The following is a 16,742-nucleotide window of genomic DNA, read 5'->3' on the forward strand; positions in this document are numbered from 1 at the left end:
GGTGACAGTCCACCTGATGGAAAATGGTAACCGTTGCCTATAGACATGAGCAGTACCATGGACATAACAGAGTATACTGTTTCGCCCATGATACCCCCCATGCATTGCCATACCCGAGGACTAAGGTGTTATTCCTCTGTACCCAGTAAATTCACACCATATCCCACCCTTCAAACCGAAACACAGCCATATACATATATATTCTCAAAATATATCGTCTTTACAAATATTTGTCTTTATAGGTTGTTTTTCGTAATGTCCATTATATTTATGGACGTATGTTGTAAATTAAATAGTAATAAATGCGCCTCCTACTTAATTTTCTGCTTGCCTCATGGTTGACTGGTAGAGAACGCAATTAGGTCTTAAGTCCGCCATATGTACACTTATATATGTATGCATTGAAGATTAAATAAATAAACAAGACTTATCTTTAGAAACAAGGTAACATTTTCTGTTTACTTACCGTACTAGTATCGCAGTACAATGCACAATTGTAATGTAGGTTACATTATAACCATTATATTAAAATAATAAATATTTATACTTTTGACTAAGAAAATGAAATTTACGTTGCAATTTGTTTTAAAATAATGCTAATTTAATTAAATACAAATTTACCAGAGGGAGACTTTGTACAAAAGTCGATTGTTTGGGTACCTCTGTCCCATTTGTGTTTCTACCGTGAAGCAGTTCTGTTTGCATGGCTGTGTTTCGGTTTGAAGGGTGGGATATGGCGTGAATTTACAGAGGAATAACACAGGTGTTATTCCTCTGTACCCAGTAAATTCAGGAATTGCCAGTCCTCAGGAATGGTAACGCATGGAGGGTATCATGGGCGAAACAGTATACTCTGTTATGTCCATGGTAATCCTCATGTCTATAGGCGACGGTTACTACTTTCCATCAGGTGGGCCGACAGCTTGTTTGCCATTCTAAGTTGTATAAAAAAAAAGAAATTAAAACTAATTTCGTTTTTGTTCATAAACTGAAAATATTGTCGAAATATGATTAAAAATTTTTTTTTCTATGAAACAAATCCAGAATTTTGATAAGTAAAGCCGGTAAATATCAAAGACATTACAATCAATATGCAATATTCAATGAAAAATCTTAAATACAACAATATAAGCATTTGCATACATAATGCGAAACAACGGAAACCGTTCGGAAATGTAGAAGCTTCATATGAGATCGTTAACATTCAGAAAAGGTATATTCACTTATTCAGAGCATGTATTCTACCATCTACAATGGAGAATATATGGAGGAAATCACTAGTACTATGAAATAGGTCACATATGTAATAGACAGTGTAAAAATACTTCAACACTGCGTCGGCTGTTTCACCACAGGTTTTACTGCGTGATAAATGAGGATATCCGCAGAACGAAAATGATTGTGATAGTTCGAAAAATCGGTATGTTGAAATGACGATAGGCCGGCCTATTCTACACTTGGGAACTGAATAAGGTTGGTCTGGACTAGACCATTGCAGTTGACGATAGACAACCTGATCAAGTACATAAATTTTGCTGTACACAGAAAACTGTTCAATTGTGATCAAACACATTATTAAGTAACGAAATATTTTATAGATATATTACATTGAAAATATTTGAATTTAGAACGCATGTCTGTTAGTACTATATTTTACTACAACTATTTGGTGTAGTTGTAGTTTTTGAATGATACCGGAACAAACATACAAACAAAACTTCTAAAAATTATTGTTTTGGCACCTATATATCTTCTATATTTTTTTTTAAATATCTCTCATGTAACATGACCTAGTTTCGACTTTATTATATTACTTACACATCATAATCGTCCAATCCTCTTTTTAATGTACGATTGTGCTATACCATAATTATAGTAAATGATTTAATGTCATCCATAATTACGGTTTTATCGTCATCCAAGTCACAACAACTTCCTGTTTAATGTCGATATTTCCCACTATCCATCTTGCCGGCATTCATCATCTAATAAATCCGATCTAACTGTCGATTCGAGAGCTATGAAGCCACTGGGTTGTTCGTCGGCGGACAATAATCAAATTAAGTTACAAAGCGAGCAATGCGGGCGTGGGCTGTGAATACAGACCTTAAATTGTGCACGTGACTATTAACACAAATCAAATAAGTAACCATGGGGGGGGGGGGGGGGTTAGTAATGTGAGGAACAGTCTCCCTATACAATATTTACACCTTATTGAACTCCAACCAACCAGAAACGAACATAATTCTAAATATAATTTGTTAACGTAATTTACTTATAATGTCAACAATAGAAACAAACACTGGTTAACTTCATGCCATTCTATTACTATTGTCTCGTCGTAGGTTTAAAAGCAACAATGTTATGAAATTGAAGTTAGTTGAAAATATATCCATTTCAGTAAAGACGTGTGTTTTCTTGCACCTTAAATTGATATTGAAAAGTGAACCTTAACACATCAACATATGGCCGTAATCGAGCCGGATTATTAGTTTATTACCGCTTCATCGACCCGTTTCGCGAGAACAATAGAACCGCATCGAACAAAAATAGTACATCGCCGAGTGGTATTCTTATAAAGATTTACAAATTTAATGATCTTTATTCACTAAGCAATTAGTACTAAGATTGCTTAAATTAGTAATTGGAAGATTATTGAAAAAATATGGCTACGTCTTTGGAACAAATTATCAGTGTACTTGAAGATACAGGAAATCTATTTAAAAAATCGCAAATAAATCTTAAAAAATGCCCGAAATCACGATTAACAAAAGGATACATCGAGTCGCGGTTAAAGTGCATAGAAGATTATTGGAAAACTTTCAAAAAATCGCATGAAGAATTATTACGCATTACGACTAAAGAACAACGCGGCATACTACCATACTTCGTGAAGGAAGAATACTATGTACATGAAGATATTTATTTGTGCTTGGAAGCGGACCTTAAGGATATGTTATCTGCTTTACCAGTGTCACGATTAGCTGAAAAAAGTGTGCAGGGTACCCTGGATGTGCAAGTGAAGCTACCCAAAATCCAAATTCCCTTGTTCACAGGATGTTACGAATCGTGGCCCGCCTATCAGGATTTATTTATTTCTTTAGTGCATAACAATACATCGCTTAGTAGTGTACAAAAATTACATTATTTGAAAACAAGTATTGGTGGTGAAGCAGAGAATTTATTAAAACATATACAAGTGACGGAAAATAACTACCTACAAGCTTGGAATACACTGAAAGAAAGGTATGGTAACAAACGACTAATAGTTAACTCTCTTTTAAAACGACTATTTGCACAAAAGAAAATTATGAATCAGTCAGCTAATTCAATTAAAGCATTGTTGGATACAACGTCTGAATGCATAAACAACTTACAGAATTTGAATATTTCCACCGATTCTTGGGATCCCATAATCATATTTCTGGTCGTGCAGAAGTTGGACCCAGAGTCACATAAACAATGGGAGGCGTATTCTTATAAAGAAAATTCAGATGAACTACCCTCATGGACTGACTTGAAGAAATTCTTAGAATCTCAATTCCGTACATTAGAATTAGTTACACCATTATCATGCACTAGAGAGCGAACTATTAGAGAAAGATCATACCACGTGACAACTCCAAATAAAACTTGTAACATGTGCAAGAATAACCACGCCTTATGTCATTGCAAGGAGTTTACAAAATTGTCCCCCCTGGAACGTAAGGAATTTGCCAAGAACAATAATCTTTGTTACAACTGTCTAGTACCAGGACACTCGGTGTTGAAATGCCGTACACCAGTTTCCTGTCATGTATGTCACAAGCGCCACCATTCTCTTCTACATTTACAGAAGAAACCGGACACGTCGGGTCAAATAGGTACCATACAACCGAGTGTGTCACCATCCCCATGCAATGTAGAAGAGCAAGAGGAGATAAGAGTCAATACAATGGTAGCGTCTAATTGCAATACTAGGCAGAAGATAGCACTATTAGCGACCGCAATGGTGATAGTAAGAAGTGAACGCGATCACACCACTGTCTTAAGGGCGCTAATAGATCCAGGGTCGGAATCATCGTTTATAAGTGAAAAAGCAACTCAGTTACTTCAACTCACTAGAACAACAGCAAAAAGAAGTATTATCGGAATGGGATCTATGAAAACGAATGTAAACCAAGTAGTTCAGTTCAAAGTAGTTTCAAGATACAAGTCGGATTATAGCATACAAGTAGAAGCATACGTCGTGTCTCAACAACTGACTGCTAAGATACCCACAAAATCACTTGCTGTTCATAATTGGCCACACCTAGAAGGATTACACCTAGCTGATCCAAGTTATTGTACTCCAGGCTCCATAGATCTTCTTCTTGGTGTCAAAGAATATGCTAAAATATTACAATCTGATTTAATCAAAGGTCCACCTGGCTCACCATGTGCATTAAAAACAGGTCTTGGTTGGATTTTATTTGGTGAGGTACATTCTGGTGAAAATTGTACTCAAGAATCAAACTTTATTTTTACACATCATGCAGTAGATGTAGACGAAATGCTGAAAGTCATATGGGAGTTAGATATGGATACTAAAAGAAAATTTACTAAAGAAGAGAGGCTGTGTGAAGACATCTACGAAAAAACATATAAAAGAAATGATAAAGGACGATACATAGTGAAGCTACCATTTAAGACAGAGAATCCAGTTTCACCGGACGGAAATACAAGAGAAATAGCATTGAATAGGTTTTTACAATTAGAGAAAAGATTCAACAAACAACCACAATTAAAAGAAAAATACACACAAGTGATAGAAGAATACAAAAATATGAAACATATAGAAGAAGTACCAGAAGAAGAAATACATTCAAAAAGATCAATTTACATACCACACCTTGCAGTCATTCGTGAAGGAAAGGAGACTACTAGCACGCGTGTCGTTTTTGATGCTTCATGCAAAGGTTCAAACGGCATCTCACTGAACGACGAGCTCTTATTAGGACCAGTACTACAGGGTGATCTTAGAAGTCTGTTGATGAGATGGCGAATGCATGCTGTTTGTTTCGTATCTGATATTGAAAAAATGTACCGAATGATTTTGATAGCAAAAGAAGACAAAGACTTTCAAAGAGTTTTATGGAGAGATAATCCTGATGAACCTATAAAAGACTACCGTTTGCTCACAGTAACATTTGGGACGGCGTCAGCTCCTTATCTTGCTATCAAAACTCTCGTACAGCTATCTATTGACGAAGGTGAAAACTATCCAATTGCTACCAGGATAATTCAAGAGGATTTCTACGTGGATGATGTTCTATCGGGTTGTGATAATGTTGAAAATGCTATCGCAGCTGCCAAGGAGTTAAAATATTTATTACAACAAGGTGGTTTTCAACTAAAGAAATGGTCATCTAATAATGCAGAATTCATGAGATCTATCAAACCAAGCGAAAGATCCTCTAATGTACACTTAGATCTCAATATCGATGGTACTACAAAGGCATTAGGAATCGCATGGAACTTGAGAACTGATAAATTTGAATACAATTCGAGTACACATAGCGAGTCAATGAATATCACCAAACGTAGTATTCTGTCAGATATTCAGAAACTCTATGATCCTTTAGGATGGATAGCACCATTGTTGGTAATGACAAAGATATTTATACAACGACTTTGGATGGAAAAGTACAGTTGGGATGAAGAGATAAGTCAATCACTAATAGACGAATGGAGGACAATAAAACGTGATTTTAAGAACGTAAATGGCATACGTATAGACAGATGGTTACATACATTCAACAAAGAAAAAGAATCTATTGAAATACATGGTTTCAGTGACGCTTCAATGCAAGCTTATGCAGCCGTGGTATATTGTCGTGTTGTAAATTCTGATGGAACCATAACAACCACACTTGTTGCTGCACAAACTAGAGTAGCCCCATTGAAAACAATATCACTACCACGTTTAGAGCTTTGTGGTGCTGTCTTACTTTCAAGATTGCTCAAACAAGTAACACAAGCAATGAAATTATCTATGTCCCAAGTGTTTACGTGGACTGATTCCACTATTGTCATATCTTGGCTACTTGGAGAACCCAGTAAATGGAAACCCTTCGTTGCTAATAGGGTGGTAGAAATAATAGATAATACCAACAACAGACAATGGTACTATGTGAAGTCACAAGACAACCCTGCTGACATAGCGTCCAGAGGTATGTATCTTAAAGATTTGCAAAATTCGAACTTGTGGTGGAAGGGACCGAAATGGTTGTCTGAACATAAGATAGATTTTCATAAGCCAAGTTGTACACAAACAGATGAGGAAATGAAAAAGGTTATACACGTAAACTTAAATATAAATAATAAGGAAGAAGAAAAAGAAAATCATATATATACACAATTTGAAAATTATAATACATTAACAGAATTGTTAAAAGTAATAACATTTTGTAAAAGATTTCTAAAGTTTAGATTGTTGGCAGAAAATATAAACAATACTATTACAACACAAGAATTAGAGGATTCATTACGTATATGTATACAAATAAGTCAAAAAATAGATTTTGAAGATGAAATAGAAGCATTAGAAAAGAAGAAATCAGTAAAAAGAACCAGCAATCTAAAATCGTTAAATCCATACTTAGATGAACAACGTATTCTCAGGGTGGGCGGAAGGCTCAGACACGCTAATATCGATGAAGAGAGTAAACATCCAATCATATTAAATCATAAAAACAGATTTACATATTTAATTGTCGCTGATGCCCATCGTAGAACTTTACATGGAGGTATACAAGTTATGTTGACGTATTTAACTTCTAAGTACTGGATAGTAAGAGGGAAGGGTATGATTAAGGGATACATAAATAAATGTTTGATCTGTGCGAGACATAAAGTTGCTGTTAGAACCCAGATCATGGGAGATTTACCTAAAGCACGTGTGACACCCTCTCGACCATTCTTGCAGAGCGGAGTTGATTTTACTGGTCCATTTCAAATTTTGATATCGAAGGGCAGAGGTATGAAAACAAATAAAGCTTATATTGCTATATTTGTATGTATGGCTACTAAAGCCATTCATCTGGAATTGGTTGGAGATATGACGTCAGAGGCATTCATTGGTGCATTTAAACGGTTTACTGCCAGAAGAGGAAAGTGCTCCCATTTATGGAGTGATCAAGGGAGAAACTTTATAGGAGCAAATAAGGAGTTAGTAACTGCCTGGAAGGATGCTTGTTTAGAATTTAAAGGGGAAATTGCTGAATCTTTGGCGTGCGATGGTACTCAATGGCATTTCATCCCTGCTTATAGCCCAAATTTCGGAGGTTTATGGGAAGCGGGCGTGAAATCAATTAAGTACCATTTAAAAAGAATATTAACCAATCACTTGACTTTTGAGGAAATGACCACCATTCTTTGTGAAATAGAGGCGTGCCTAAATTCTAGACCGCTCTGTCCGATTGATGACTCAGGTGACATAATTCAACCCTTAACACCGGGACATTTCCTGATAGGCGAAGCACCTATTGTCATTCCCAATCCAGATTTACAGCATGTTAAAGTTAGTAACATATCCCGCTGGCAACATACACAAAAATTACTAAGAGATTTTTGGAATCGGTGGCAGAAAGAATATTTGTCTAGACTTCAACAAAGACCAAAGTGGCTTAAAAAGAAAAGGAATTTGCTATCGGACAAATAGTTCTTATTAAAAATGACCTACTACCGCCTGGTAAATGGGCTCTAGGACGAGTGCTCGAAAAACACCCTGGAGATGATGGAATTACTAGAGTTTACAGTGTGAAAAGTGGTAACAGTGTTGTAAAAAGATCTATTAGCAAACTGTGTTATTTACCTGTGGACATTGAAACTGATTCTAAATAATGAACTTGTATGTAGTTGTTAATATTTTATAAATTAATTTATATACTACAATATTTTGTTACCTTTTATATTTGTTATATATATGTGCATGAGATATATTGTTATTTGTTTAAATTCTCGTTTAAAAAGACTTACAGTCATTTTGGTGGGCGGCATGTTAACGTAATTTACTTATAATGTCAACAATAGAAACAAACACTGGTTAACTTCATGCCATTCTATTACTATTGTCTCGTCGTAGGTTTAAAAGCAACAATGTTATGAAATTGAAGTTAGTTGAAAATATATCCATTTCAGTAAAGACGTGTGTTTTCTTGCACCTTAAATTGATATTGAAAAGTGAACCTTAACACATCAACATAATTAATTATGAAACTTAAGTTTATCTAGTTCTTGTTGTTTCAAAATTGTCACAATATTGTATACCGCTCTACCCGTTGACATTGATGCTCCTTTGGATTTTGGGTTTGCTGGAAGAGAACACCCTTAGAGTTATGCTCCCCTTTGTTAATTTAATTACCTCTGTCATATTTTTACGTATTATCTTATATAGTATAGTAGTGTATACAATAACAGTATAAATAAATAAACAATTCCTAATTAATGTGCTAATTTTATTTCAACTTCATCATAGTCATCGTTTTATCCTCCATCAATACCCGCTATTTTTACCCATTAACATAAGCAGGAACAATGGTCATTCTCATGCATTCAAAGAAAAACTTAGTAATCATAATATTCTATACAAATAAAGCAGAAAATAATCTAGGTATAACTATCAATTCACTTCCTTCCTGTACAAATGTTGTTAGATAAGATTAAGACAAGGAAAGAAAAATATATTTTTACATTGATATTATAGAATGTGATGTATAATATATAGTTCATCAGCATTATTTGTCGTTGATAACGTATAAATTAAAGATAAAACACGAAAGCAAATATATAATTTCCGGTAACACTTTCCCGATATCATTGTTTAACAATCCTAACTACGGGAACATATTTTGTTAATATTCCGATTCACTTAAGTGGCATTAAAATGTAAATTATTAAATTGTAGAAATTTTAGAAAAAAAAAAATATTGAAAACCTGTGCGCAATGTGCAAAGCAGTAATTTACGTGTCTATTACAAAGGTTTCATTATAGATTGCTCCTATCAAAACTTTTAAATGTTACATACATTGAGAAGAGGATTAAGTAACTATTTATCGTCTCTACGTGAGTGAGTAAGTAAATAAAACAGAAACAAAACATGACAACCATAAAGAAAGCATCTATTCGAATGCAACGATGTTTTTTTAAATAACATAGCTACATCGTAAGCATGGAATGCCAATTATAATCAACTTTGTAAAGTTATTATAAGAGTCAAACTGGTGGATATATGTCCCTAATTTCAACTAATTTCATAATATTGATGACTATGTCCGTGGGTGCGCAACCTATTGAGAGACAATAGCATTTACAACTATCTATCTATGGCTATCTAAATATTTAGCGATCGCATGATAGCTAAATGTTCTATTATGATACAAAATTGGCAATGCGAACCAATTACTATAACCTAGAACGTGATATTACATTGCATCGTTGTATTTAAAGTATCGTTTGTTACTTAATGGAGAGTTTTGTTCGTGCATACAAATTGTAAACTATTTCATATTAAGAAAAATTATATAAGGATATTAGAGTGAAAATTAGAACAAGATCATTGTGCTTTCACTTTGGTCTGGCGACAGAATCATAAATAGTTAGAAACATATTTATTGCATAAAGATTATGGACTAGAAAATTCTCATGACAATGAGTAAAATTTCTAGTAAGGTGCATTTAAGATCACAATTAGAGATACACCATTTGACAGTTTTAGTTACAAATCTCGAAACAAACGGTTATGCCAAGTCGTCTGGCTTGACTTGGTTTAACCTCCCTAGCTAGATTCTCCTCTAAAGTAACAGCAATGTGACATTAAAATGTTTGTCACATAAAATATGGAGTAGTATTTCCAATTTCGTATTGACTCATTCGCAATTCGATATTTTAAATCATGATCTTCGGATTTTTGGATCGATTTCGTGTATTTTTTTTAGACGTCTATAAAAACTATCTGTAAACAAAATTCTCATGAATTGATCTGTGACTTTCGATTCGAATTGATAAAAACAACGATAGTTTTTTCAAAGATCGGAAATGCAAGTAGCAGGAAGTGGAAGGATATCACTGAGTAGGTAGTCTAACTAGTAATAGAGGCGGTTAGTCAATCAGCAAGCAGTTTAAAGGACAGACTTTCATATTCGTGTCGACGACATGACTAGTGACTATGTACGTGAAAGCGTGATTGATTGCCGTGTTTGGTATTATAGTACCTATGTACTAGTTACCTGAAAGTTCTGGGGTGTTCGTATATAAGGTAACTAGGTATTAAAGTTTCAACTGCTTATCAATTAAATGTCCACTAATAACATGGTTTTGCTCGCAATATAATGTTGCAAATGTTGTTCGATTATATCGATTCCATATCTTCACATTTTTAACAGATTTGATTGCCTTTTTTTCCTAAGTTTGCATTAATTTTCATGTCATATTTTTTAATCAGAATACTTTATTTGTCCCATATGTAGGTACTTGCAATAAATTATTCAATATTCAATTACATTAATGGCTGATATAAGGACTCTTAGCAATATGTTGTTGTATCGCTTAAAAATCCAGACTTTTGGTTACAAATTATCCAACCACCTCACAATTATCACAATCTATCATCTTATTGTAAATATATATTTTCTATTTTAAAATATGAAGACACAAAATGACTCCTTTAAAAAATTTCTTCGTCCAGACATCTCATTCAACTTCAATAAAAGTTCCTCGCTAATCTGAGAAATTAAACCGCAATGTCAAATGTCACATTGTACTGACCTCGGTCGTGCGTGTTTGTTTGCACTAAAAATAACTCGTTACTGTTTACTATAACCTAGACATAGATGTGGCCGACACACCAAATCAATTAGTTTTATAGCCGAACCAGAAATTACCGAATGTATGAGTTTTTCGTAGACTGTTAGCTCTACACACTCTATTTTAAGTTTGGGCCATTTTAGAATATCGAGGACAATAACAATAGCAATATTGCACCGGTACTTAATTTGCAGTGCCTAATTTTTAGACTATAATTCCTACATAGATTTTTCAGGGAAACTTTGGATATGCTTTTTTATAGATTGAATTTTAACTCTATTTATATGAGCTGCATTATCTATGTATTGATAAGTAATGTATTGGTATTATATTTTGGAACTGGTGATATTAAAGCAGTATATGATGACATGGTAAATCTACGGAGCCGCAGCCTCATTTGTCATTCATCACGCTGTAAGTACATTACTAGTAACCTCATGAGAGCTTCAACTAACAAATATTCTATAAAAATACTTTGCAAATTTTGATTATTTTGCAATTATGATATACTTTGAGAGTAATCAAGCAAAAAATACAGAGGACAATTTTTTAGTTGCGAAAATGATAATTTTGTGTATTTTAAGTATATTTCGACCAATATTAGTTCATAAATGAAACACCGTAATGAGTACATATATGTGTGAAGGCCAAATAAAATACTATTAATAGTTAATAAGTAATCTTGGAATACATATAAACCTGAGCACATATTTGCAACGTACATGCGTTACAATGAGTCTGTATGCCGTCGTATCTGCACACTGTAGTCGTCCTCAAAAAATGACATACTTTACCAGGCTTTGTACTGATGACGCTACCTATTGTAAACTAATAGAGGTTGCATCGAAACAAATCAAAATGCGGTCTTCTTATAGTTATCTTGATTTCCTTGGGACCTCCTTGCTTTATCAACAGACTAACGTCTCTAAAAGGTTTCCATAAAACGAGGATATAGCCTACTATTGCCATGATGGGATTCCTTAAAAAGTGCAACGCGCGCATGATATATCCCTGGTGGTACTGAGGGTAGGAAACTTTTTGTTGGCCACTATAGTACTTAAGTAGTATAAAAAAATTTCCGTACTGGATTTTATTTTGAGATTTCCTTTTCTTAGTGTTTTGCATATGTTCCTTTTATTAGTCTCTTACAATACGTTTAACATCTGGTGCATGAAATATAGTGGGGACACATTAAAGATCGCACTTTGCGTAAATGTACTATAGATTCGGATTAATTTGATAATGGAGGTAATTTAATTTTATGGAAAAAATAAAGGTATTATATACACTTTTTCAGAATGTAAATGGAAACCTATATACAAATGTAACTCCAATCCAACCTGTAGAAGGGCTTACAAAGGTAAAATGCCATACTGTTTGGCGAAATGAATGTACTGGTTAAAAAATGCGTGTCCTTGTGTAAAGCAAAACGCACATTCAAATAGTGGTGCGGTGGTTGGTAGGCACTAATGTAAACTGTTTGTGGCTAGACACAAAAAATAGACCATGACTATTTCCATTGTTTTGCATTGCCACCCGTACACTTGAATAGGTAGGGTTACTATTTTTTATTTAAAATAATCTGACAAAACAATACATATAAGATAAAAAAAAATAGGTGTTGACTGTTTTAGTTGTAAAAATATTCTTTAAATATAGTTCTACTATTTGTAACAGTTTAATAAAGTTTGATGTACAACTTAAGACTTGTTTTATTTAGGAACAATAATTTAATTCAAAAGAACATCCATTAATTATTATTTAATCTAAGTAGAAAATTTTAACAAAGAAACGAATAAAAGACAAACCGAAAGCTGAATACTTAGACAAACCAATGTGGTAACCCTATTACCGACTCCAATTACATTAAATCACGACACTGATCCAACTGCAATACTATAGCTTCTAGGTAATAGGATTGTAATCCGAGAATTGCCTAGGCCTTCTGACTCACGTCTGAATAAATCACGATTGACCCCTAGGAACGTAGGTACAAATGGCGAACTTTATAGTAATTATACATATAACCAGAAATTAGCTTTTTTATAAGAATGGTGTTCAGAATAAAGATAAATCAATAAAAAGCATTTTAATTATTATTATTTCTCTCCTTTTTAAAGGTGAAGGTTGTTCCGCCATATGGAATGAAGGTCAAATAAAACAATGACGAAACAGATGTAGATATCTATAATGCAAAAATGGATAAGTTCAGGTACTTGGAGATATCAAGATTAACTTATACTGATCAAATAGATAGACCTTATACAGAGCAGTGACGGAATTACCAGTAGGCTGAATAGGCTGGAGCTTAGGGCAGCAAATATGGGGTTAATTTTTTTATAATAATAAGTTACAATTACATTAACATGAAGAATTTAATGTGATTGTGAACTTGGGTATTGAATTGTAGAAGTCGTTAGGGACGGTAAAATTAGACTACTGACGACAAATATATGGCAGCGGATGGGCATGCATTTAATAATTTTTGACAGTTGATGAAACATGAGAAGTACACATGGATAAAGGCCTCTGATACTGTTTCCTCTAAAATGGAGAGGGGGAGGGTTGTTAATAATAAAGATTATCAATCTCATTGCTAGCAATAATCATTGTACTGAATTTTAGGTGTATTCATCACGATGGACTAACTGACCTGCCTTTTAATTCTCATCTATCATTCCTGATTGAGGAAGTCATTGACGCCTTAGGTCTTACTATTTACTTTAATAAAATCACCCAACTTTTCATAATACACATTATCAGACCTTTGTCCAATATCATCATATAGAATAATTGTAAGTCTTATTAATTCAATAATATCTTGTACATTAATATATTAATAATCATACTTGTTATGAATTAAGAATTGCTCATTGGTAAATGTTAAAATATTATTTACTTACATTTACATACATTTACATTGCATACATATATTTTTTCATGTTGCTAACAAAGGTTTTTGTTACTAACAGTAAAAAATTACCCTAAATGTAATGCTTATTGCTATCAAATAAATAAAAAAAGATGGTAGAGAAGTTCCCAGAAACATAAGAGATAAGATTAAAATATATTGTTGTACCTAGCAAAATTAATTTGATTAGATAAAAGAGATTTTATAATATTAAGTGTACAATCTACACTAATATTTATAAAATGGTTTTTGTGTATATATTTGTAATGAATAAACTCACAAACTACTTTGCCGATTTCAAATTTTTTTTTCAGCATTAGAAAGCTACATTCACCCTGAGTAACATAGGATATATTTATTGCTAGAAAAGATTAGGGATCCTTACTAAAACTTTAGTAATGTAACTCAAGGTGTAAAAAAATGCTATAAAATATCTTTCATTACGTGCACTGTGGTAACTATTGGTAATAGAACAAAAGTATGTTCTACAATATTGTAGAAAATATCAATAACTACAAAAAACTTCGCAACACTATATGTCCAACTATTATCATTATGTCACAATAACCACTTTTTAAAATGTCCACCCGTGCGAAGCTAGGACGGGCCACTAGTATAATATAAAATTATATTGTTACGATACAAACTTCTTTAAATAGTGTGAGACTGAAAATATAATTTACTCTTTGTTTATCATGACTTTACCTTCAACAAAATTTAATTTGTTCAACCTTTTAAGTATGACCGAGTAATAAACACACTAACATCTAAATATCCAAACACCTCTAAAAACTTTTATAATAATAGTATGTAGGATGAATTCAGCAAAACATTTGACAGTAATTAAGTATCAATTATAGTTATTAGACAAATACCAAAAATGTATAATATGTACATATGTCTACTGCAAACAAATGAAATGCAATTTACTGATTTTGTAAATTTTTATATGCATAAATTGTCATAATGTTTTCTATCTTAATAAGTAATGCATATCAATAATATTTTTGTCAACAAACAAACACTTTCTTTTTCCATGTTTACATGTATGTTTGACTTTAGATATAAACAAGTAATATGATAAACCATATACCAACAGGAGAAGAATAGAGTAGTAAAAATTTACCTTAAAGAAGAATAAATATTTTCTAAACAATTACATCAAAAAAAATAAATCATTTATCATTTTTTAAATCCATCATCATATACAATAATAAGTCTGTGCCATAAACACATATGCTAAGTAACACAATAAAAATTAAAAAAGCAAACATAGGCATGTATGTGTAGTAAAAGCAACATGTACCTATACCCCCTTATTAATAAAAATGACAAATCTCTTATAAATCTATTTTAGCTATTGAAGTGCTTTATCCTATCCTTATGTACTAATTTCTCAGTTTAAAAAACAATGACAAACACTTTAGTAGTCAAAATAGGTTTGTTTTAATTTGAAAGGAGGTTACAGTTTTTATGAATAAGAGGTAGAGTCTATATGAATATGTGTGTTATTTGGAATATTAGCTTTAAGCCACAACTTCATCTGCATAACTAGGATATGTATATTGATCAGATAAAAAGTGGCCATTCATCCTTCTCCATTATATACTGTAGGTATGTATATACCACATACACACAGTGAACATTGTAGTCACAGAAAATTTAAAATTGTAATTCAACTCTTGCCTTAAGACAGTAACAATTGAATTTCTTGCTATTGCTCTCAACTAACACTCAATATTATACAGTTGATAAAAAAATAATTTAAATTTTGTATAAAAATTATTCATTATAAATTTTATGTAGTAGTTAGAATAAAAAACAGAGACCTAAGAATATGTTTATTTGTAAAGATATATATAATATAATCTATACAGTTTATTTTTGTATCATTCTAACAAACTAAACCAATAAACTATTAAACCCCATCAGGGTATTTTTAGTTGAAAGGTGAAATAAGTAGATATTAATTACAATTCAATAAGTAGGTATTTATGTACAGGTTGTTTTTCAAGTGACACATGTCATCAAATCATGCCAAAAATGGAGCAAAAAGACAATGACCCAGTGGGGATATGATAGTATTATAACAAAATAACGGGCGTTGTAGCATTGGTACGCACGGATATAGCACGTAAAGTTTAAATCAAGCCTCGAGACGTTTCAATTTAAATATGACGTCAGTCATCAGTCTACCAATTGTTACGTTACGAAAGAATTCATATTACAAAATACAGTCCCGGCAGGTGATTAGATTGTACAGATATTAACTTACCCATCGCCGACTACGACACATTTAATCGCTTGCATACTGCGTTTTACTTGTTGTCGTACGTAGTCACAAATAAACCACGATATTAAAGGAGATACAAGCAATTTAGGATTTGCTTGCTTGCAATCACTTCACTAGTATCGTTTAGAGAAAATCAACACACTTCCGCATCACAATCAACACTAAAATAAACGAACAGCACAGTATTCAGATAATACGAGTTTCATATCTCTATTCCAAGCGATAAGAAAAAACAAATTTTCTTTACAAAAATTCTATCACTTTATGAACGTTTCGTTTCGCCGATAGCGAGCGACACTCAACGACAGATACAGAAATTTTTGTTCAGTGTTGCTGCTCATGCAGCTAGTCAGTCAGCAGCAATTTTTTTAATATAGTTTTTTATTGCTTTAGATACAAAGGTTTATGAATTTCAACATGAAATAGTCAAATTCTTGCCATATAATTTTATTATTCTTCCATATTTAAAGAGTATTTATTAGTTCTGGTTACACTACATAACCATAAATAACTAGTCACCATAGGTAAAAAATAATTTAGGATTTTCACCACAGACTATTTATATCAGGATTATAGTTTTTAAAAACAAAAATATATTTTAGCTAGTAGAATAGAGAGGAAGGGTTATTAATAATAATATTAAACACGTGTGAACTCTACACGAACGATTGCGGATTATAAAAAAAAATACTATTACATTCTAATCGGGTTAA

General features: G+C 32.7%; 2 protein-coding genes and 1 long non-coding RNA gene across 4 annotated transcripts in view; 2 read left to right on the forward strand and 1 right to left on the reverse strand.

Moving 5' to 3' along the window:
- The window catches only part of LOC113511733 (ras-related C3 botulinum toxin substrate 1), a 68,847-nt gene extending 52,489 nt beyond the window's left edge, over window positions 1-16,358 (reverse strand). Inside the window, exon 1 of the mRNA XM_026895444.3 lies at window positions 16,012-16,358. Coding sequence (XP_026751245.1) covers window positions 16,012-16,046 — 35 coding nt within the window. The 5' untranslated portion in view covers window positions 16,047-16,358. The remainder of the gene's footprint in view (window positions 1-16,011) is intronic.
- LOC128200599 (uncharacterized) lies at window positions 2,447-8,164 on the forward strand. Its single transcript, XM_052894540.1, has one exon. The coding sequence runs from the start codon at window positions 2,666-2,668 to the stop codon at window positions 7,679-7,681; it is 5,016 nt and encodes a 1,671-aa protein (XP_052750500.1). The 5' UTR covers window positions 2,447-2,665; the 3' UTR covers window positions 7,682-8,164.
- LOC128200602 (uncharacterized) lies at window positions 8,865-12,529 on the forward strand. Of its 2 annotated transcripts, none has more exons than XR_008252803.1 (3): window positions 8,865-9,093; window positions 11,052-11,239; window positions 12,123-12,529. It is a non-coding gene; the product is annotated as an uncharacterized LOC128200602 (long non-coding RNA). The 2 variants fall into 2 exon arrangements; XR_008252802.1 differs by having other exon boundaries at window positions 11,088-11,239.
- Window positions 16,359-16,742: the final 384 nt, after the last annotated feature.

The sequence above is a fragment of the Galleria mellonella genome, unplaced genomic scaffold, assembly GCF_026898425.1.
Source record: "Galleria mellonella isolate WM207_F2 unplaced genomic scaffold, CSIRO_AGI_GalMel_v1 utg116, whole genome shotgun sequence".
NCBI lineage: Eukaryota > Metazoa > Arthropoda > Insecta > Lepidoptera > Pyralidae > Galleria > Galleria mellonella.